The sequence below is a fragment of the Polyodon spathula genome, chromosome 24 (assembly GCF_017654505.1).
Source record: "Polyodon spathula isolate WHYD16114869_AA chromosome 24, ASM1765450v1, whole genome shotgun sequence".
NCBI classification, from domain to species: Eukaryota; Metazoa; Chordata; class Actinopteri; order Acipenseriformes; family Polyodontidae; genus Polyodon; species Polyodon spathula.
Window position 1 is genome coordinate 13322697 of NC_054557.1, and position 23028 is coordinate 13345724.

Below are 23028 nucleotides of genomic sequence, written 5' to 3' on the forward strand. Positions count from 1 at the left end.
AACACACTGAGACGCACTGTGAAGGGTTAGTCTGAACACACTGAGACACACTGCGAAGGGTTAGTCTGAACACACTGAGACACACTGTGAAGGGTTAGTCTGAACACACTGAGACACACTGTGAAGGGTTAGTCTGAACACACTGAGACACACTGTGAAGGGTTAGTCTGAACACACTGAGACACACTGTGAAGGGTTAGTCTGAACACACTGAGACACACTGTGAAGGGTTAGTCTGAACACACTGAGACGCACTGTGAAGGGTTAGTCTGAACACACTGAGACACACTGCGAAGGGTTAGTCTGAACACACTGTGAAGGGTTAGTCTGAACACACTGAAGACACACTACGAAGGGTTAGTCTGAACACACTGAGACACACTGCGAAGGGTTAGTCTGAACACACTGAGACACACTGCGAAGGGTTAGTCTGAACACACTGAGACGCACTGTGAAGGGTTAGTCTGAACACACTGAGACGCACTGCGAAGGGTTAGTCTGAACACACTGAGACGCACTGTGAAGGGTTAGTCTGAACACACTGAGACGCACTGCGAAGGGTTAGTCTGAACACACTGAGACGCACTGCGAAGGGTTAGTCTGAACACACTGAGACGCACTGCGAAGGGTTAGTCTGAACACACTGAGACACACTGTGATGGGTTCATTGGGTCAGGATTATTGGCAGAGCCATTGTGCCAAAGCTCAGAGTGCTATTGCCCCATACCTGTTATGATAATACAATCTCTATAGAAAAAGATGGTTGTATAGGAAAAGAATGACTTGTGAATCCTCTGTGATCTCAACATCTGCAGACAGCAGCTTAAGGGAAGCCTAACGGGCAACGCAGCTTCCTCCTGTTGTGAAGCACAAACATCTCCTGTTAGTTAAGAATAGCAATATGCAAAGTGATACAGAGAGTAAATGTATGATTGTATGTGTGTTTTAATCATAGACTTTAATATGGGCTGATGTATATTCAGTTCGAATTGACTTGACATTATGACCCTAATGGTGTGCCTGATGTGCAAGAACGCAGGATGAACTGAATACTGTTTTATTTATCTCTGAAACTACAGGTGTCACTTTGAGAGTAAGAAGGTGCTGATGTGCTAATGGTACTGGATTGCTATGGCATGATGGGTAATAAAATTATTAGCAGTTCTGAGACCATGGCTGGTAACCCAGAACAGCCTGGTGTCACATGGTATGACCAGGAATAGGACAGGAGATTGCGGGCAGAATGCTGGAGAGCTGACTCGCAAAGTAAATTTAGCTCTGGCTGTTTTTTTTGTTTTTGTTTGTAATGTACAGAACTCTTATCAGTTTATATAGCTGTCAGAGGTCAAGCGTGCTCTCTCCAATGCCATATAAAAAGGATTTCTCCTCTGTAGTTTATCACATGCCTCAAACTCATGGCTTCATTTCTCCTCCTCTTCCCCATGCCAGGGAGCAGCCCATCTTCACCACCAGAGCCCATGTCTTCCAGATTGACCCCTCCACCAAGAAGAACTGGGTTCCTGCTAGCAAGCAGGCCGTCACAGTGTCATACTTCTATGACAGCACGCGGAACAGCTATCGGATTATCAGTGTCGATGGCTCCAAGGTATGTGTTTCCAGGTTAACTTGTTCATTGCAGTGAAGCTGGATCAGATTATATATATATATATATATATATATATATATATATATATATATATATATATATATATATATTGATGTCGCATTATCTCCGATTTTAACAGGCTATTTTGATTTTATAACTGTCTTTATTGCATGCTTAAAACCACTTTTAAGTTTCACTTTTGATTTCTTTCCATAGAAGTTTGCTCTGCATGTATTCCCGCAACCCGACTATTCAGTGTTATGTACGTGAATATAATCAAAGAAATGTACAGTAGATAAGTAAATGCTTTATATTTAATATCTGTAAAACTGTAAAACCTCATTTTTAATCCCCTCAGCTATAGGTAAATGAACACTGGTCACAACACTCAGGGCAATATTGCTGTTCTATCATATACAGTATATTAATTACTTTCATTGCAAAAAGAGAGAGCTTATTTGAGATGATTTCTCTTATCCTTCTACCTGACCTCCTCTGTTTACATGTTGTGTTTCCATGGAAACTATAAGCTGGCTGGTGAGGCTGTGAAAGTGGCCTGGTGTTCCACCAGCCGTTGCTTAAAATGAAGTTCTTAGAAAGTAGCCTGTGGTACAACGTCAGTCAGTGTTGGGTTATTATAACCTATTGCAGTTGTATTATAAATTGTATACAGTACGATATTAACACATGCCATCAGTGCAAATAACAGAAAAGTCACTAAGTGTACATCCTTGAAAAAATAAAATCAGTCTGCAGTAGGTATGCAGACTGATAGGGTTTATTGTTGTTGTTTATTGTTGTTAAAGTAGTTCTTTAAATTATCATTTTTCTCAAAATTTCTCTTGTGATCATAAAAAAAAGATTACAGTTCTGGGCTTCTGATCTTGTAAGTTATTTAAGTATTTCATGTATTTGATGAAGATCTGCTTTAAAAACGGTCGTTCTCTGGTTCTGGTAAAAGGGTGATATGTCTGGGAATGAAAGTTTGACAGTAATTCCATTTTGTCCACATCATACAGAGGTACCTTGTCTACTACCATCCTCATGAGTGACGTCACTACAGCACTCTCTGTGCTTTCCTGGGATATTGTGTTTGTTTAATAATCACAATGCATGTTAAAGAAAGTAGACCCTAACTAGAAAAGCTGTATTCGGAGATCAAGCTCTGCATCTGCTAAGCAACGCAGCATATTTTGAAGCTGTCGTTTGGATTTTAATGGTCTTTCTTGTTGGGAGTCTGAAGAGGATATATCGAACATGTTCTGGTTCTTAATAATAAAGAGTGCAGTCTTTGAAGATTCCTTGCTCTGCTTTATGTCTTACAAGCAGGACCAATGAATGAAGGTTTTAGTTACACATTTTCCAAATATTTATCACTGAACAAAGTAGAAAAAAAAAAAGGTTATTCATTTCTGCCATTACTTTTGAGCGGTCTTATTTCTTGGATCCTTGTGACAGTGAAGTACAATAAAGCTATGATAATTACAGGCTAACTTGCTGTCTAAAACAAAGGTAAGGTAGTCTTCGGCTCATTAGGTCCACCCATTGCCTTGGCAGCAGGAACTTTACTCTCAGGTTACCACTTTGCTGTCTCAAGCTGTGCCTGGGAAGGGAGAAACACGGTATCAGCAACTTTGACATTCTTACCTAGGACAGGATTAGCCATGGGAAAAAAATAACTCACCAACCAACACAGCAGGCCCCTTACTAGGCATGCAATCTTGCAGATTTGGAGGTCTGCCGGCATGTAATCTGTGTTACAGCTGGTGCTGCTGTGAGCTTGGAGGGACACCTGCTTGTTCTTCGATTGCGTTTCCTGAAAAAAAGGGTTTATCCACCTTCTTAACCTTTTTAATGCTGGCAAGCTGGCATTCAAAGACCTCCAGCTGTATTTTCAAATATCCTGGCAACCTTTCAGCACAGAGAAAGCTTGTAGCGCTGTCAGAAAGGAACTGTAACTAGGAGCAGTGTAACTTCTTACCGGAGGTTGAAAGTCAGGAAGGTCAGCAGCCTCCACACTACATTAATGTGCTGTTTTGTTTTTGCCAGCGAGGGCTGATGTAAGCAATTATAAGTAATGTATTCCCTCTCAGCCTGTCACAACGCTAGATTTGCAAACATTTCTTGACATTTTATGTTGTCATGGATACATGTGGGCTTATCTTAATTATCTAAACATTAGCGTATCTTTACAATCGTTATAACGCCACCCTGCAATGCATTCTTCAAAAACCATTTCACTGCTGTATCTTTATTGTATGCAGTGATGTCAGTGGGTGGGTATATAAATAACCCTGGGACGAAACCCTTATCTGTGTTAATACAAAGCGTGACGGAGTTTAGATCTCTCACGATTTAGATTATTAAAATAGACCGCTTGCTGTGTTCCAAAGGAAACTTCAAATTATTTTGAAATGGGCTAATTGATATTTAAATATGGGTGTCTGTCTTGCTCACCTTGCAAGAAGACATATTGCAGCATGAGAGGCAGGGTCAGCTGTGCACAGTAAACTGACCAAGAGGACAACCAAAGATGGGTGAAGTCACGCAACTAACCTGCGAACGCCAGTTGTACCCTATTCTAGCAATCTCCATATTGTGACTGAAGGCATGCTGCTGCCTGCCATCTGTGAAATGGACTGCAGGCACTTATTAAACTGCTGTAGTGCACACATACTAAACCTTGCTGTTTTTAACAAGGAGCCATTTTGGATTCTTTAGAACTTTAGGACTCTTGGAGATTCTTTAGAACTTTAGGAACATTCCAGAAAGAAATTGCTTTCAGTGCAGAAGTAGAAGCACAGTTGTAACGATAATGAGAGGGTTGAAAGGATGTTGACGTTAAAACAGTTTGGCTACCTTCTGTGGATTCATTGTTCATTGATGCCACCTGAGCGTTAGGGGTTTTTTTTCTTGCTGTTTAACTGCTGATACCATGAGCTTTTTAGACTTTTGTATGAATGTCTCTCAATGTTCTTCCTCTGCCAATATCAAGTTTGCGATTTTGCTTTATTCTGTAGTTTCATGCTGTCACAGTGGTTTCATTCATCTTTGAAAATTCACTGCTGGATAACTAACCTCAAATGGCTGGGGAGAGGAGTGGAAACAAAGGCAGAACGGCTAAGGACCAGTGAGGAGGGATTTGGGTTTGGAGCGAGTGGGAAGCGATACCTCTGTATTGTAACTGAAACTGTTCCCTTAACAGCAATCCTGTTATTGTAAGTGGCATTGCCAGGGGCCTGTGACTCTGCATCCTGCCGTTCTGTTTTGGCACACTTCCCGCTTCCCACTCGCCGTTCTGGCTGCCTGTGGGGAAGATGATGTCTGGCTTCCCGGCTGAGCAGGCCGCTTTCTGTTGCTCTGCTGCCCCAGATGATTCGGCTTATCTCTCACAAACCAGACCTGAAAGACAATGGGAAACCTTGAATTGTGTTATATGCGATGTAGGCATGTAAGCCACTTTCTCAGGTATTCTTCAGTCTCCCACTCTAGCCGGCGCTGTGTCCATGCAGCCCAGAACAGCAGAACAAAACACAGGCTCTGAATTACTACCTGCAGACCACCGAATAACAGAGTAGAGGAGCGTTAATCAGAACTGACATTTCACTTCACTGCAGTCCCAGTTTGCTGGCAAGTTCTTATTTTAAGCTTTTAAGTGATTTGAAAAAGTGAATGACAAGGACAGAGTCGAGTGTATTTTTCCAGGAATGTCACACTGTGTCATTACTACAGTGTTTGTCAACCCATTTCTGCACCTGGTAGCACTGTAAAACCCATGGATGTGTAGAACATTATTACTGGATCACCTTTTAAATCAAACCACGAATCCGCTCGCCCATGAGATGTTCAATTAAAAAACAAACCAGCCTATTTCTAAGCTAGCAGTGGCTTTGGTTCAGTGCAGATTTTGAGCAGTCAGGCTTTTTGATTCCTGGTTCCCAACCTTCTACTCATTAGATCACCTGCCGGAGAAAACAAAGTCATTGACGTCAGCACTGGTGCCATTTCCATGCTCTAAGGACAGTATGTTACTAATTTATTATTCTGCTGTATTGCTAAAGGTATTGCAAGCGGTCCCAGGACAGTTATTAACAGTGCAGATCTTACTCACGTCAGCAAAAGCCTGATGGGTTTTTTTTTTTCTTTTTTTGTATATACTGTGCACATACTATTAGGGTGCAGGGTATAAACAAGAAAAAACAGCATTACAGATGTCCAGGTATAATGATTAGATACCTATGGAACACAGAATATGGTGTTCTAAAGTACTATGTGCTCTCGCTCAGCGCAATGCGACTTTGCAGCACCAGTAATGGAAAAGGTATCAAGGCTATTAAAAGTCTAAATGTCCTGTATTATAAACTAACAGTTGCAGTTAAGCAGTGTACCTCATAATGGAGCTGCTATTGCTAAGTGGCCTAAACGAAACCTGTGCTATATAACTATATAAACCATCTCTGCATTGGGCAGACAATCCATTCCAGCAGCAACAGGACTGACCTGTACAGTGCATGCATGCTGGAGCCTCGCTATAAAAAATGAACCTTCCTATTGTGTTATTTCTTTTCTGTAATGCCATGACCCCTGAGCTACAGAAGCTAGAATGTCATTTGAATTATGGCACTGCTGTCATTTTAATGGCTGTTAAAGATTACCAAGGCCAAGGTCTTTACTTGATAATTGGCTTTGCTTTTTTTTTTTTTTTTTTTTTGTGTTAAGGGAAATTTTATAGGGATAATTTTACAGAAGTAGTGGCTAGTAGCTTGGAAGATTTGCAGCTTTGATCGTGGTCTGCTTTTTATTATTAAAAAACAGTGTATATTGCACTGTGAAGTTAATCGAATTAGAAGAGCCCAATTCGATCACCATTAGCTTTGGGGATACATTTGAGGGACATGTATAATTTCAGAAGTATATAGAACTTCTGTAGCATATATATATGTGTGTATATATATATAATGAAAATGTAAATCTTGTCAATTTCAATGAAATGGTCACCCAAAGCAAGGGGATTTCAGTTTTAAGCCCAAGTCAGTTAAAAGTCTGGTGTTAGAAAAAAACACGGTGTTAGAACACTGGCCGAAGTATAAAAGTGTCTTTGTTAGATGTTCTCTGAGTTAACTAGCATGTTACCTAATTAACCTTTTGTCACCAATTATTGTTAACAGGTGAGGGTCCATGATTACTATAAATGTAGGTAGCATAGGCACAAGTTTGTCATTTCTGAATGTAAGGGAGCAGAAAATGGCAAAATATGCTCAGTTAAGCAAAGAAAAAAGACAGTCTGTAATTACTTTATGAAATGAAGGTCAATCTTTAAGACAAATCGCAAGATCTTTGCAAGTGTCTGTAACTGCTGTGGCCAAGACCATCAAACGATTTGAAGAAACTGGCACTCATGAGGACCGAACAAGGTCAGGCAGGCCAAGGGTGACCTCAGAATCAGAAAACAAGTTCATTCGAGTCACAAGTCTGCGAAACCGGCAATTAACTGAAATACAAGCTCAGCTAAATGCTACTAGAAGTACAGATGTTTCAACATCAACTGTTCAGAGGAGATTGCATGAAGCTGGCCTAACTGGGAGAATTGCTACAAAGAAACCATTGTTAAGAGTGCAGAATAAGAGGGAGAGACTTGCCTGGGCCAAAAAACACAGAAACTGGACATTTGAGGAGTGGACCAGATGAGTCAAAATTTGAAATATTTCCCTCCAACCGCCGAGTATTTGTAAGACGCAGAGAGGGGGAGTGCATGAGTTCTGCATGTGTGGTTCCCACTGTCAAGCATGGAGGAGGCAGAGTCATGGTCTGGGGTTGCTTTCCTGGTGACAGAGTTGGTGATTTTTACCCGGTCTGTGGCAAGTTCAATAAGCATGGCTATCATAGCATACTTCAGAGGCATGCCATTCCATCAGGATTACAGCTAGTTGGGCAGTCCTTCATTCTTCAGCAAGATAATGACCCGAAACACACCTCAAAGTTATGCAAGAACTATCTGGTGAAGAAGGAAAGTGAAGGACAACTCAATCTAATGACCTGGCCTGCCAAGTCTCTGGACCTCAATCCTGTAGAACTTGTATGGGATGAACTGGACAGAAGAGTCAAAGCAAAGCTACCCACAAGTGCCCTACATCTCTGGGAATTGCTGCAGAAGAGCTGGGAAAGCTTCTGGACAGATATATATATATAATATATATATATATATATATATATATATATATATATATATATATATATATATATATATATATATATAATTTATTAATGCTTGAAATGTATTGTTTTTTCATGATGGCTATTGCTTTCCTACACTAATCTCCCATTTAGTGTGTAATTATTTTTCATTTTAATTCTAAAACTTAGAATAAAGCCTATAATTGTTCTTTTGTTGTTGCTCTACATTCACACTCTGGGATACTCTGATTACAAAGAGTCAAAAGGAAGGTCAGGTTTGAACTTTCGAAAGCTTTTCTTTCTCGGGTGACTCGGATTGTAGTGAAAGGCTTCTCTTTATTGCACAAAGTGAAGTTTGCTCTGTTGTAAGATTTCACAACGTGTAGGCTGCTGCTGCTGCTCATTAAATTGCACCTACATGTCACCTGGATCAGCAAGCCTTTAAGACTGTAAACTGCTCGGAGAGGAAAGCACAGAGGATACAGAGTCTCGAGTCAGTGGATTATGACGTAAGGCTTGGAGGGTTGCCTTTGTGGGGTGGATTATACCTTTGAATTCAAGGCTTCCCTCTTGATTAGCCTATTATACACCACGTGCCTGAGAGGTGAAACTGGACCTCGAACCAGAGGACAGGAATCAGCTGTAATAAAACAAAAAACTAAAACTAATCTAGTAGCTTTCAAGTGTAGAAGATCTTCAAGTGTAATAGAAATGTGTCCTGCCATGGCCAATGATATGTGATGACTATCCAACTTAATTTATATAACTTGTAAATATGACATGTATTACCCATGACAAGGATGATGATGAGAGTGATATTAATAATCCAGAGACTACTGGCTGTAGATGTAACAGTCAACCCATATTATTGATTTTATTATAGCTTATAACCCTGTCAACAACGGTGCATGGGTATAGATATCTAGGGAAGATATACAGTATAACAAAGTGAAGTTTACTGAAACAATTTCATTTTCTTATACGGTTTGCCTAACAACACCTTGCAATGGAACAGGGGTACTGTTTCTGTATGGTTACTTGAGGTGGGTTTTAAAGTGTTAATATTCTAAACCATGAGGATCATCTACACAAGTCAGATTCTGAGTTATCCAGTCATTATCCCACCGGTAGATATCTGAGCTTACAATCGGAGCTGTCATTGTAAAGACAGCTTGGTTTCAAGCACAGTAAGCAATCCTGTACGCCAAGACAAAAATATTGTGCAGTCTTTGGCTCAGGTGCTTAACTTGCTGTTGTCGGTTGTCTTGCAGCGTCCATTGCAGGGTTTGTTTGCTATAAATAATGCTCTATTCAGAGGTATTAGCCCAAGCTCCATCTGTTGATTGGATAGTGGGGAAAAAAAAAGTTAAGCCAGTTGGTCTAGCGTTGACCTCGATTATTTAACATGTTTGCTGATTTGCTGAAAATACTTTGTTTTAATGTCATTACTGAGCTCGACAGATCAATGACCGATCAACAAAAAGACTGTTTTGCACAATCCTTCTTTTATTAAACCCGACAATGCCTTTGAAGTCAGAAACAGCTGCATAGTTAATCAAGCGGAGCCGGATGATTTGATACAGTTATGAAAACACCCAGGAATCTGATTCAAAGCAAAATGTAAAAATCCCTTTTAAGGATTATACACTCTACCATATCATATAGAGTACTGCCTCATTGACGTTGTTCCTCAACTGACCCAAATACTGCTGCCTTAAAAAACAATCAACTGATTGCTGTTTACAATTAAAGAAACCTCAGCAGTAGTGTGCTTTGAAGAGGATATCCCTTGAAAGTATGATCCCATTGGATTGGGATTCATAGTGGATATTTTGCATTGCCTAGCCCCATTCCCTAATAGAAGCCCTACTTTCTACTCAGGAGTCCTCACACCAAGCCAATGGCTAATGGGTAGAGAATTATATCTTCCAGCAGTGCAAATGCGCTTGACGTTAGTTAGCTAGTACTAAGTGTGTGTTTTAAAGTAAGGGATGTAATTAGGTTGTCTGCCATTGTTTCTTTGTAATCCTACAGTAGATTCATCTGCATGAGCAGTACCCACTGCACATGGTTTGACAAAAGGTTCATGTTCTGCAATGGTACGTATTACTGCACTGACACTCCCCATCTTGTGTATGGAGGTTTTGAAAGGCTTCAAGAATAGAAAGGGAGGGAGTCAAGCTAAGAAGAGGATACGAGATTCTGTACCTGTGTTACAGTGAAATACATGGTGGCTATAATTCATAGTTTCAACCATCACTTCAGATACAGCGCATGTGTATTTTAATTAACCTGTCTTGTACTTAATTGTTGGGTAATTTGCATATCACAGTGCCGTTCCGCCGCAGGCAGTTTCTATTCAAAGTAAAACTCTTGAGCAATCTGCTCACCTGACAGCACCAGGGTTTGCGGTGCTGTAAAACTCTGCAGTGTTCACAACTAACTAATGCAGCTTCTCTATAGATCTGTATACAGCACACACAAAAACAATGCATGGTAAAGCGTGGGTGGTCTAGCAGAAATGCACAAACGCTATAGGGGCATCCTATGAATCGAAGCTCTGACCCATCTGTTTTACATGTTTAAAATTAAAGATGCTTTGCGTTTCCAATATCACATCTTTAAACCAGAGAAGAACAGGCTTCAAAACAAAAAGGTGTCCATCGTCCTTGAAGTAAAACCTGTGGATCAGTCATTTAAATAGGCCAGGTGCAGCCAATGACAATAGATTCCTTCTCGTAAAAACTCTTTTGATAACCCTGCTTAAGTGCATTGTTTATTTCACTGTCAAATGCGGCTTTGCTTTCTTGATCTACAAATCAGGTATTATATATGCTGTTGTTCATGTGCCACTCACTACTGAAAGCCACGGGCAGAATGGTGTCCCTTTTGTCCCGCTTGTGTGTTTTTATAGTGCTGCTCTGTGAACTCAACCAGTTTCATTCACAGGTCATCATTAACAGCACAATCACACCCAACATGACCTTCACAAAGACTTCCCAGAAGTTTGGCCAGTGGGCGGACAGCAGAGCGAATACCGTCTTCGGCCTGGGCTTTTCATCTGAGCAGCAGCTGGCAAAGGTAAGATCAAAGGTTTGTGCCAAGAGACTCGCTTCTTCTGAGTCAATTATCAGTTGTTGTGTTTTAGTTGCCTGGCTAGTTCAGCTGTATCGACCTCTAACGCAGAGCCTGCGCCACAATGTGCTGTAGGACCTTGTAACAATCTAACATCCACAACACTAAGACAAACTTACAATCCACAGTTTTATAAAGAACATCACTAATTTGTGTTCCTCAGGGTGTGTTCTACTCCCAGTACATCCATAAAATGTTAAAAACCCATTAACCCAATTTTCTTTGAGTTTTTTTAATTTATTAGAATGTTTTGTTTTTTTTTGAGAAGTTCGCAGAAAAATTCCAGGAAGTTAAAGAAGCGGCGAAACTAGCAAAAGACAAATCTCAAGAGAAAACAGAGGCCTCCAGCAATCATTCCCAGGTAAGGAGTTTACTGTGTAGGAATACAAGCTGAATGGACAGTACGGGCACCGTGCTGCACTGTACTGTGTACCCTGCAGTGTAAGGGGAGCGGGGTGGTTGAAGGACAGTGCCATATACAGAGGAGAGTCTCTCCAGTCTGTAATACAATCCCTCCAGGTTAGAAATAGAGAGAAGGGGTAAGGGAAGTAGCTGATGAGGTCACAGACGACATTCATGCAACTTCCACCACCATGCAGTGCTAGTTTAAGACACAGACTGACAGCTGTACAGAGCATGCGGCGACAGGACTTCTGACAGAGCTGTGCAAGTGTTGCATGAACCCTCTATTTGGAAGGGTAAGAGAGTAGGGTCTAATTGAATTATTTATAAAGTACTGAAACGAAGGCAGCAGAAAATCAGGTTGATATATCTTAGAGTGGCAGTATGAATCATTGATCATTAAAATAGACACCCCCCAGTGTCCTTGGTTGCAGGGAGGGGTGATAACTGTGACAGATCACTGGCAAACGCGTGAGCAGCTTTGTAAATGTAGTTGACTGAAGGCAGTAAAGTACTGTGCTGTTTCATTTTTTTGAATGTCCTGTGACAGTGGAGACAGCTACACCCTTGTTGTTTCTTAATCGATAAGCTTCTGTTAAGATTTGTTTGACTGCATAAACTTTAAATTTTTTGACTGCTAAATTATGTCTGACGGATTTCGCCAGATGCGAGAGATACAGTTACATGACAGAATTTAGACATCGAGTGCAATTGTTAATTTAATCCAAATCAATAATGTTTTATGCATGAAATTCAAATTTTACCACAACAAAAACAGGCTGGATTGCCCCCCTAGAGAAGTTCGTTTGAGTAAGGTGATGTTGCCGGTGCTGGCAGCCGTCTCTGTGCTTGTTCTGAACTTCAGTTTCACTCTGCTTTGGCAGGAATCTGGGCATGAGACTCCAACCTCCACACAGCCATCCAGTATTAATGGCACCGATGACGAGAAGGCTTGTCACGCAGGGCCTGTAGAGGCACACCTGAAGAGTGAGAATGACAGGTTGAAGTCTGCTGTGGCACAGGGGTAATGCATTCTTGAACACGTACACACACATTCCAGGAATACCTGCCGTCACCTGCCTGGTTTGGGCTCGGCACTGTATGACAGCTTGGCCTGTGTGTCTGTTCAAGATCTGCTGCATGGTTTTAATTTCCACTTGGGAAGCAGATGCAGAGAAGCGCATGATTGTCAGTTGATCCCCACTTTTTGTGGCTGTCCTCAATCAACCATATATTTAGTAGGTTAAAATGTTTCTGCAGATTTAGTGAATGCAATCTAATAATTCTGTAAATAGTGATTTTCTTTATACTAAATGTTTTATTGTTCATTATTTCAAGATCTTCTACAGTCTGCATGTTCTTCAAAATCTTCTACAGTCTGCATGTTCTTCAAAATCTTCTACAGTCTGCATGTTCTTCAAAATCTTCTACAGTCTGCATGTTCTTCTTCAAAATCTTCTACAGTCTGCTTGTTCTTCTTCAAAATCTTCTACAGTCTGCATGCTCTTCTTCAAAATCTTCTACAGTCTGCTTGTTCTTCTTCAAAATCTTCTACAGTCTGCTTGTTCTTCTTCAAAATCTTCTACAGTCTGCATGTTGTAAATAACTGCACAATGCTTTTTTTTTTAGTTGCTTATGAAACTTTGTGAATGTTTAGCTTTATTGGAATACTCATTTTTTCAAAGCTGAATAATTCACTTAGTTGTCCTCATGTGTGATTTTTAAACCTGCCTTTCCAGCACGACCAACGCTAAGAAATGGGAGACAGAACTTCAGACCCTGAGGGACAGCAATGCTCGCCTAATCGACTCCCTGGAGGAGTCTGCAACTAATGTAGAACAGTGGAAAAAACAATTAGCAGCATGCAAAGAAGAGAGCGATCATCTCCGGATAAAGGTCAGAGCAGCCCAGCGCTGGTTTATTAAAGTTTGAAAACTGACTGCTTCCGTAATCGTGAAGCAGTGTGTTTAATGAGGCTTAGCAGCAAGTCTAATTTCAGTGTCAGGTGCAGAGCTGCATGCATTTCTTGCCAATGGTTCATTTTTCAGCGTTTTAAGAAGAACTAGCTTGCAAATAAACACCAAGAAAACTCCACCCACTTTATGTGTTGAATCATCTATTTCCAATAACTCACTGCTTGTTCCTTGTATAGGGCTTGATCTGTTTTCAATTCAACACATTTTCAAATGCAGTCCCATTCAAAGCCACTGTTATTAATGCAAGCCTTTAATAAATCTGCACAAAACGTGATGTATAGAGGTGGTTCTCATGCTGTCAATGTGTACTTTATATACGAGTAGAATTGCAATAACTGAAAATAAATGAGAAGAAGCAAGAGAACGTTATCATGCAGACAAAGCAGTTGAAGATGGTTGTATATTGTGACACTACTGGCTTCCACACTCATTTGCAATCCAGATAGAAGTGATTAATTAAAATGGTGGTATTCTGAATGGCAATCAGGCCCACAGAACTGTGCACTATTTAAATAAGGGACGAGATACATGGCTTCAGCTGTTTTGTCTTTTATTTAAATATAACAAATGTGGCAATAAGTACTTGGCTAGTTTCTTAAATATAATTAATCTTACAAGCGATTAATAATTCTAATGTTAACAATATCAATGGAATTGTAAAACATGTTCAAAAGAATGCTCTCATGCAGTGGAAATCATTAAAGTAGTTCTAAAGGAATATGTGTTAAGATACCGGTAAATATGTTTGTTGTAAAATGTGCGGTGTTCCTGTAAATCCAACTGACCTTCCATTCCGCGCTCTCTTGTTGACCACGTGCCACACGGCCTTGTCCTCCACAGATTGCAGAGCTAGAAGCACAGTGCGAAGAAGCAGACCTCCTAAAAGAGAACAATGCAAAACTGAGCCTGAGAGTGGAAGAGCTGAAGGCTGATATTCAAGAGAAAGACCTGGTAGGTGAACCTGCAGTGAAGCAAGGCAGGACCCACTCAAACTGGAGGCCTTTCTCTCAGTGTCTTTACCTCCTCCTGTAAATACGTGTGTTCAGCATTTTTCTGTTGAATCTTTTTCTATTTTAAGACTGTAAATAGCGCACATTCATAACATATTGGTTAAAACATGATGACAATCTACCTTTTAGATGCTGCTTCATCTTTAACAATATATTTCCTTAAGCGGATTCCAATAAAAGAAAAGAAAGAAAGAAAGAGTTTTGGTAAACCGGTCCGCTGTCCCCACTAATTGCTCCTGTGTTTGCAAAGTGACAGTGTGCTGGTGCTGTGATGTATGCCTCTCCACAAAGAGAGGTCATTAAACATGAAAATGGCTGTTTGTGCATAGATGACATATTTATCTAGCGGTAAAGCATCTACCTCTAATGAACTGTACCTGTGTCTCTCCCCAGGGAACTGATTACGTTAAAAAGTAAAATGAAAATATTGATTTGTTGCTTACTATACATTCTTTTAAGTCAGCATGTGGGTGCATTTGAACGTGGGCTGAGGTGCTTCTGTCCTGCTTGCACAATCCCCCAACTCAGCATATTTATTTATATTTATTTATTTGCAGCGTTTATGATTGAACCTGCTTAATAATGTGTTTTCTTAGCCCACAAGGAAATTCATGAATACCATAAATCTTACTGTTTAAGTCAATGGGAACAGTTGATCATAATGATGAAGTGAATTAAGGCAGGTTTTTTGTACATCACTACGCAGTAGAGTCCCTAATGGCTGGTTTGTCTTTTCTTTAAACTTTTTAAATTGCAAATAGTTTTAGAATTTATTTATATATAATATAACATACTATGTGCCTCCTGAGGTGTTCTAATAAATAACTGTGCATGTGAAAGGAATGCTAGTGGAGGACAGCAACTGCAGATAAAACTGCATTTCAAACATGACTCACATTGTGCCTTCTCTCTCTCTCTCTCTCTCTCTCTCTCTCTCTCTCTCTCTCTCTCTCTCTCTCTCTCTCTCTCTATATATATATATATATATATATATATATATATATATATATATAATCAAAAGAAACATCATTATTATAAGTATTGGACTGACTGATTGCATCATCATTATTATAATTACTAACGTTTTGAAATAGAAGCAGCAGCGCGGAGGGGAGCAGATGTTTTTGGAGCCCATTAATGTGCAGTGAATAAGACCGCTTGCAATGCCTTGCTTTATCATTGGTTACGTAGCAAGTAAGGACCGCCTGAGTTGGGGAGGGGGATCAGTCTTACTGCAAGTAAAGCCTGAGCCATTCATACTAATTGGGGGTATTTGTCAAAACAAATCAACATTCTCCCAAGGAGACAGCATTGAAGCCCTTTGATTTATCGTCAGTAATAGCAAGGCAAGTCCATCCCCAGGTACTTTTAAATGGAGGTGTACTGCAATAACTGCATTGGAACCTGAGAAACCTTCCCAGAAATGATTGCCCTTCGCAGTCAGTGCATTGCTGTTCACCTTCGCCCATGTCCTGCTGACGTTCCCATGTGGCCCTGCTAATTATTACATTTTTAATATCCGGGGGTCGCTGTAATCTAAAGACATTAGCCTTTCTTCATCTCGTCATTTTCAACTATCAGATGATGGTTTTTTTTTGGAAAACGTTTATTTTTTCTTTTGTTTTTTCTTCTACGTCCCTTACCAGCAATAATAATCCCTTTAGTTTCTGTAGTTTCAGTTGGTGCTGAGCCATGAGTAATGGCAGTGTCGCAGTGTTTATGACTACTCACTGACAACATAATTGAATCCCTGCCTTGACTGAACGAATGCTGCGATTTTTGGCCCAAGGCTTAACTCGGGGCGACGTTGACAAAGCATTTACCCTGGTGCCTTTTGTAAAACTGAAAACAAAGTGCTATTGTTACAGAGCTGGTGTGAAAGTGTTAACGTACATTTAGCAGCTCATCAATTCTATTGATTTGAGGCTTTCTAACAGGGCTTTTTTCTAATTCTGACACTTTGGATAAAGCCTATCAAAATATTGTTGTTGCTGTGCAATTGCTATAATCAGAGGAAAGGTCAGGTTTGAACTTCCAAACTTTTCACTTTTTTAAGTAACCTTTTTGTTTAAATAAAAATAAATAAATAAATAAAAGACTTCATAAAAAGGCTTCTCATTTAACATCATTTAAGAAACGGCTGACAGTCGATCTGGTTCTGTTGTGTTTGTGCAGCAGCTGGAAAACCTGAGAAAGCAAGCAGAAATCATCCCCCAGCTCATGGAGGAATGTGAATCAATGACTCAGAAACTACAGGTACAGTGAAGAAAAAAAAACTAAAACAGTATTGCACACTGCCAAAACAGGGCAAGCCATTGTGAACAATCACATGCCACTCAGCTGAGAAAATACCATTAACATTTTACGCGGGGGGTGTTATGTGTGCGACTCTTGTCAGCCTCATTCCAGAGTTTAGTGTGAAACATTTAACGTTCTGGCACGGTCATTTGAATGGGAGTTTTGGTTTTAGCTGGACATATTTACACTGGCTATCCCTTTCACACAGAAGGAGGCCCCATTTTCAAAGAAAGGGCATTTGTGTGAGAGAAATACAGTAGCGGTAATTGTATAAAACTAGCTAGAGCAGGGATGGAAATAAGACTCCCAGTGGATGAAATGGCTTTGCAATACAAGTCTTATTTCCACCCCTGAAGAGGCAGCTCAGCTGCGGAATGAAAGTTACATTATTGTTGGAGTGGCTTCTTGACAGTTTTAGTCCTCTGAAACTTTGCTTTGGCAGCTTTTTCAAAGTAGGGCACAATACAGTGTGTTCCTAATAATATCATCTGCCTTGCAAGAAATGTAAAGGAAGGAAAGTAAAGCTTAGAGTCGGCTACTCTTTTTTGCTCCCTAAGTTGGTGGGATTTGTAGCCACAATAAAACCTTCAAGATCTTTCAGTATAAGCTAAATGTGTGCCTACAGTTTATTTTGTATCCAGGAGTTATGTCTCAGTCGACGAAACAGGAGAATCTAACTGTGTTTATGATTTGCACGTGGCAACAAGCAGTGGATGCATGTTTTGTACCTTACGGGCGTTCATTATGATTTATCAAAACTGAGCACAAGCTTCATGCAAAACACTTGTAAGTAACGAAAGAACCACTCTAAAACTAAAGTGCTATAATATTGGTCTATAGAGGTCTGCCTTGCTGTTACTAAAATTGGGGAATGTGGAGAGGATGAAAAACAAAAAGACAAGCTTTTTAGACTTAAAACCACAGGGTACAATATGCATGATGAAAAGTACAGTGCTATCAGGCGTTTGTTCTGAGAGGCTTTTATGTGAGCGAGGAATTCAGATCCAAATTTATTGCCTCTTGTACTCTGATGAATATTTATTTTTAGTATTTGTAGGCCCATCTCCTTTTGTTAGAGCACATAAAGGTTTTATTTATCCCTCAAGCCCCTTCAAGAACTGAAGGGCCTTTAGCTATTTTTATTTGAGTTATCAAGATCTGACACTCATTGCTTTAAATAGCAGCCTGAGATCAGTGACTGGGACGGTGACGTCTGTTTGTCATGGCAAGTAAGACATGACTGCCCAGTGACATTCTGGCAGTTTAAATTGAATGTGATGCTTGTTTCTAGTAAGTACTGTAAAGTACAGTGATGTCTTTGGAAAGTAATGCGATTATTCCATTTTTTTTTTCATTCCATCACAGAAGTGCAATTATCCCTCATCAGGTTTCTGACTTACAGTTGCAAAGGCAACAATAGCATATTTTCAGCTGTTTCTTTACATGGTAACCCAGCAAGCAGATCTCTCCTAATCTAGTTATTTCCAAGTCGGAATGTGGCTTTAAGCAGATTGAGTTCCGTATGTGAGCCAGAAGATTCCGAAACGCTGGATCGAGTAGATTTGCGTGGCTTGGTTCTTGCCTCTTCTGGCAACACTGCTGATTTATACTTGGGTCAGTCTTTGAACCTAGAAATATTACAGGGTTCTTGTGTTTAATTGTTTAGAATTCAGCATCTTGCAAGATGCTTTGTTATTGGAAGCACAAAGGAAATGAGAATTATGATTCATTTGGCCTGTGACTAATTCTATCAGGGTACTGTCGCTGGCATGAAGATTTCATAAAAAAAAAGTTGGCAATGCAATTCACTGTGTGTAAATGTCAAGTCCTAAGCTGCTGTATGTTTTTATTATTTGCTTTGTGTTGTTGTCGTCGTTGTTGTTATAGACTGCTGAATTGAAAAATGAAGAGATGGGGAAGAGAATGGAAACGCTGCAAGCGGACATTGGCGAGAGCGAGCTCAAACAGAGCATGCTGAAGACAGAGCTCAAGCGGTTCATGGATGTTCTAGATGGAAAGATTGATGAACTGCACGAGTTCAGACAAGGGCTGTCCAAACTGGGAGTAGATAACTGACAAGCCACGAGCCAATCAGGATTTCAGAAGCAAAACGAACCATTCAGGGCCTGCGGTTTTTGGTGACACTGCTTCCCACGTATGTTTCACAAGACAAAACAAAACGTATGACTAGAATGTTTCACTTGTGTGCATCTTCTTTTGTAGAAGTCCTGAGTTCTTTGTGTTTGAAACTAACGTGCTGCGTGTTTGGGGTGTGATGGACTGGTGGTGGCAGATTCTGTCTTAGGAATCTGGGATGCTTCAAGGTATATGCAGTTAAGTTGCATGGGGGGGGAAAAATGAGATCTTTTTTTCTTCGTAAGGGCTGGAGCAACGATGGGAACCAAGATTACTGATCATAATCTTTGACACAATGAAATCCATTATAACCGGCCCCCACAGGAACCTCTTTCTGGTGGACTGCTCTGAGTGAATATCACGGTGTTGGATATTGTTAGGAGAAAACGAGGTCAATTCTAAGTCATTGGCAGCAGTTTATATGTTTATGATCTCAGGTGAGCTCTAAGACAGTTTCTACTATGATATGCACATTAACTGCACAGTGTTGCAAAGTGCCTCAGTACTGGAAAAATACCCTCTCTTCCAGGAGAACGACAGCGTTTTCTAATACTAAGCGAAGAGATCTTTTGATATTTTTCTCGTTGCCTGATAGATGCAGAATATTTTTTATTTTGTTTGAAGGCAGCACACAGTACAGCTCAAATTTTATGCCTAAAGCCCCCAAATGCTTAACGGATTATAATGTGTCAGAGGAAACATCCCATTATATGTATGTACAGAGTTGAGATACTATATTATATATCGACAATTTTATATTCTGGTTCCTGGGTTTTTTAATAGAAGGTCATTAGCAATTTTGAGCTATATATTAGGAAAATAAATGGATAAATAGACTGCCATGATGCCTGAAGGTTTAAATAGAAAAGAATAGTACATCATTAACTATGTAGTAAATGACATCACAAGCACATTCATAGATTTAAATAGACATCAATGATTGTAGTTACCATGGCATCAGAAGCATATCTCGTGTTTTTTTTTTCCCAAATACACTTTTCCTTGACAAAAAGGTATGTTAAACACTGGGAAGCTGGCTCTTTTGTGCAACAGTAGGTTAGGCTAAATAACCCCTTACAACAGAGAAGCCATTGATAAATAAAAACAATAGGTACAGGGACATACACATTTTGCTTGCAGTGTGAGCCTCCATGAACTCTCTGGAAGCTTTTATTATGCCTACTGTTTTAAATCGGAGACTTAGAACGAGTTTGACAGACATTCAGAGTGGCAGTTTCTTTGAAATGAAAGGGGGTAGAAGTTGTCAGGATGCCGTGGTTAATGATCACAGGTGCTTTGAAAGCACATTTTGCAGGATTGTATGTGCATAAGACAGGAATGGCTGGGCCTGTTTTAATTAACATGGGGATCTGTGTTAAAAGCAAAGTGACCCAAGAAGAGGTCCCGGGACTGGATGAAGGAGTGCGCACGATGCACAGGAAGGGCTTTGCATTCAGCTGATGATGAAGAATTTTACTGTAATTATTTATTTTAATAGTTTTAAGCTGTAAAGAATGTGCTTCTTCCCTCTTAGTTTTTTTTTTTTTTGTCTTAATGCTGGACTTTAGAGTTTCAAACAATGGAAAAACAGAATCCAGGGACCTTGATCAGTCCTGCTAATGAAGGTTGGTTGCTAATTGAAACCGCTTTTGATACCGGTGCCTGCAGTTGAATAGAGCTGGTTAAAACTGACCCAAGAACTACTGTATAGCCTTATCATTGAGGATCATTCTTTAAATATCAAACATGGTTGGCCCTGGGTAGCTGGGTTGCTTACTGTTAACTATTGCTTAGTTTGCAACTATAACATGTTTTGAAGGATTTATCTTTGTTCAGTTCACAGCGAAAGGCAGCACAGAATGTTTTCTCCCACATGTAAAATCCTACTGCAACCTGAAAATGATGAAGATTAAAACGATCTACTATATCTACAGTGGGATAGTATATCCTACATGATTAGCCCGTGTCTTAGTAATGATGAGAATAATAAATTTGGGTAAACTGGAAAGAGAACTCATTGTAGATGTTACATTTGTGGGAAACACTACTTTTAAATGTATATTTTGTATCCTGTTTCAAATCTATTTCTGACACGATGAAGCTAGTGTTTACTACAGATGGACCACTTCATCATCCTGCTCTCCCAAATATGAATATAGCCGCATCTCCTCCAAGCGCTGAAATCAGTTTAAGTGTTGACCGTTTATCTGGGTCTTCTCTCACACTAAAACTGGAGTACACTGAAAACCTTTTCCTTCCTCCCTTGAGAAAAGGAACCCTTCTATAACTTTGTGATTTATATCTGATTTTACTGTATCATATAGACTTGGTTATTGTTAAAATATAGTTTCATTAAAAGTTGGCGTCTTGTTTCTTTTTCTTTTCTACTTGAGAAGTTTCACCGCTGCAGACCTGCTCTTGTTTTAATTAGTGAAATCAAGCTTCGCTCTGAACAGCGATGATTAAAATTGTTCAATTCAAATGTGCAGCATCAATCCAACAATATGCTCTGAAAACAGCCGTCATGAACCTTGCCAGCTTGCAACTGAGCCTTGCCAGTAATAGAACCTCGTTCACCAGTTAGATCTAATGATCCCAGAATGATTTTATATCATTAAATCATGCTGGGTGTGTTCAGAATCTAATCCTGATTACAGGAATACTCCCAGAGCTTAGAAGAATGGGACTGGCATCCCCTTCAATCAGGCTATTTTTCAGCTGAATCAGAAATTAGGAAGAGAGACTGATTCTTGTGTTCTGTCTTTCTTGCTGCTGCTCACTGCAAAGAAATGTAGTGCTTCTTTTTTTTCCCTTCTATTTTTCCTATTTAAATGCCTGTAATAGAAAAGCATGTTGCCTTGGAAACTTGATCTCCACTTAGTCTGACTATTGATTTCACTTCCACTGCACAGAAGCAATATTACAGGCTTACAGGATAATGTAAAGATGTTTGTGTGCATGCCCTGCGACTCCTGCCCCCAAGTCAAACTGCCACATTTTATTGCATGCCATGTGTGTGTGGGCGTGCGCGCAAATAATTGTGGTTACCTTGCCTGGAGATGCTGCTTAGTTTTACCCTGTGGGGTCAGCAGCAGTAGAGAGTGGGGATCTGGTAACTGGATAGGCTAGGGGTGGTGTGTGTGGTCCCTGTTCTTATCTCCAGTACCTGACCCCTCTATTGATGAATGGGTGTACAGCACCTTATCCACACCCATGCATTGCTGTCAGAACTGCATGTGTATGAAATTCAGCTAAGAGCTGTCATGCAACCTTGACCTGTTAATGACTCAACCTCAGTTGAGACCCTCTAGGGGGAGGAGTGAGCTGCACCATCTCCAACACAGCAACCTGCATACCACAGCAATCATTTCAAATCATTTTACCCAACAAAAGGTTTAATGGAAAACAATTCTGGCAAACACAGGAAGAGCACAGGTATTTCTACTACAAATGGCAATTGACGCACACAAGGAGAACGAAAAAAAAAATGTTTTCCATGTTAGTCCGGTAGTACAGAGCTCTGTCAAACCTGCACAGTCTGTCATTGTGTTGAGTGGGTGAGTTGGTAAAATATAATTAAGAATGTGTTGCAGAGATGTTACTGTAGGCTACCACCACAGAGCAGTTCTGTCTCCATGGCAACCCTGGTTGCTGGGATTTCTATTTGCTTTAATGGTTTGATCTGTGCTTCGGGTCCTTTTTCTAGAGGTGTCCCTCATATTGCCCAAAGGCACAAACTGCACAAAATGAGTAATGACAATGAAATAAAATGTGCCACCAGGCCAAAAGGGACGTTATGTATGCAACGTGTTATAAAACCGTGGTAAACTAATAATTACTGTATCACTGACTGCTTTAAAAGAAGAAGAACTATCAACCGCAATAATTTATAACCGCAACCTGCCTCAACATTAATTTTTAGAGGGCTCGTTATTTTGTAGCATGTTAACTAACTGTGTTATATGTGGGCGTGTTATCTCAGAAATAAGGACATGTTAAAATCATAGTGGCGCTTTTACATTTGTAATGCATTTAGTGCTGAAATTCTACACCCACTGACTACTGCAGCACACTTTTCATCAACTCACAGAGAGGGTAGATCAGTCCCTGTCCCTTTACGGCTGTTCCAATGCATTGATATGGACACTTGTACACCAGAAAGCTGAGACCACACCAAAGCATTAATAAAATGTATATCATGTTAGAGGAGGCAGTGTGGTCCAGTGGTTAAAAAAAAAAAAAAAAAAAAAAAAAAAAAAAAAAGGGTTTGTAATAAGGAGGTCCCTGGTTC

At 40.1% G+C, this 23028-nt stretch overlaps 1 protein-coding gene across 2 annotated transcripts in view; it reads left to right on the forward strand.

Moving 5' to 3' along the window:
• LOC121299373 (homer protein homolog 2-like) overlaps positions 1-19624 on the forward strand; it is a 34168-nt gene extending 14544 nt beyond the window's left edge. For both annotated transcript variants that reach the window (XM_041227095.1, XM_041227096.1), the window contains exons 2-9: positions 1450-1606; positions 10730-10861; positions 11184-11276; positions 12202-12341; positions 13057-13213; positions 14134-14244; positions 16479-16559; positions 18489-19624. In XM_041227095.1, the coding sequence (XP_041083029.1) occupies positions 1450-1606; positions 10730-10861; positions 11184-11276; positions 12202-12341; positions 13057-13213; positions 14134-14244; positions 16479-16559; positions 18489-18677 (1060 nt within the window). In that variant the 3' untranslated portion in view covers positions 18678-19624. The remainder of the gene's footprint in view (positions 1-1449; positions 1607-10729; positions 10862-11183; positions 11277-12201; positions 12342-13056; positions 13214-14133; positions 14245-16478; positions 16560-18488) is intronic.
• Positions 19625-23028: the final 3404 nt, after the last annotated feature.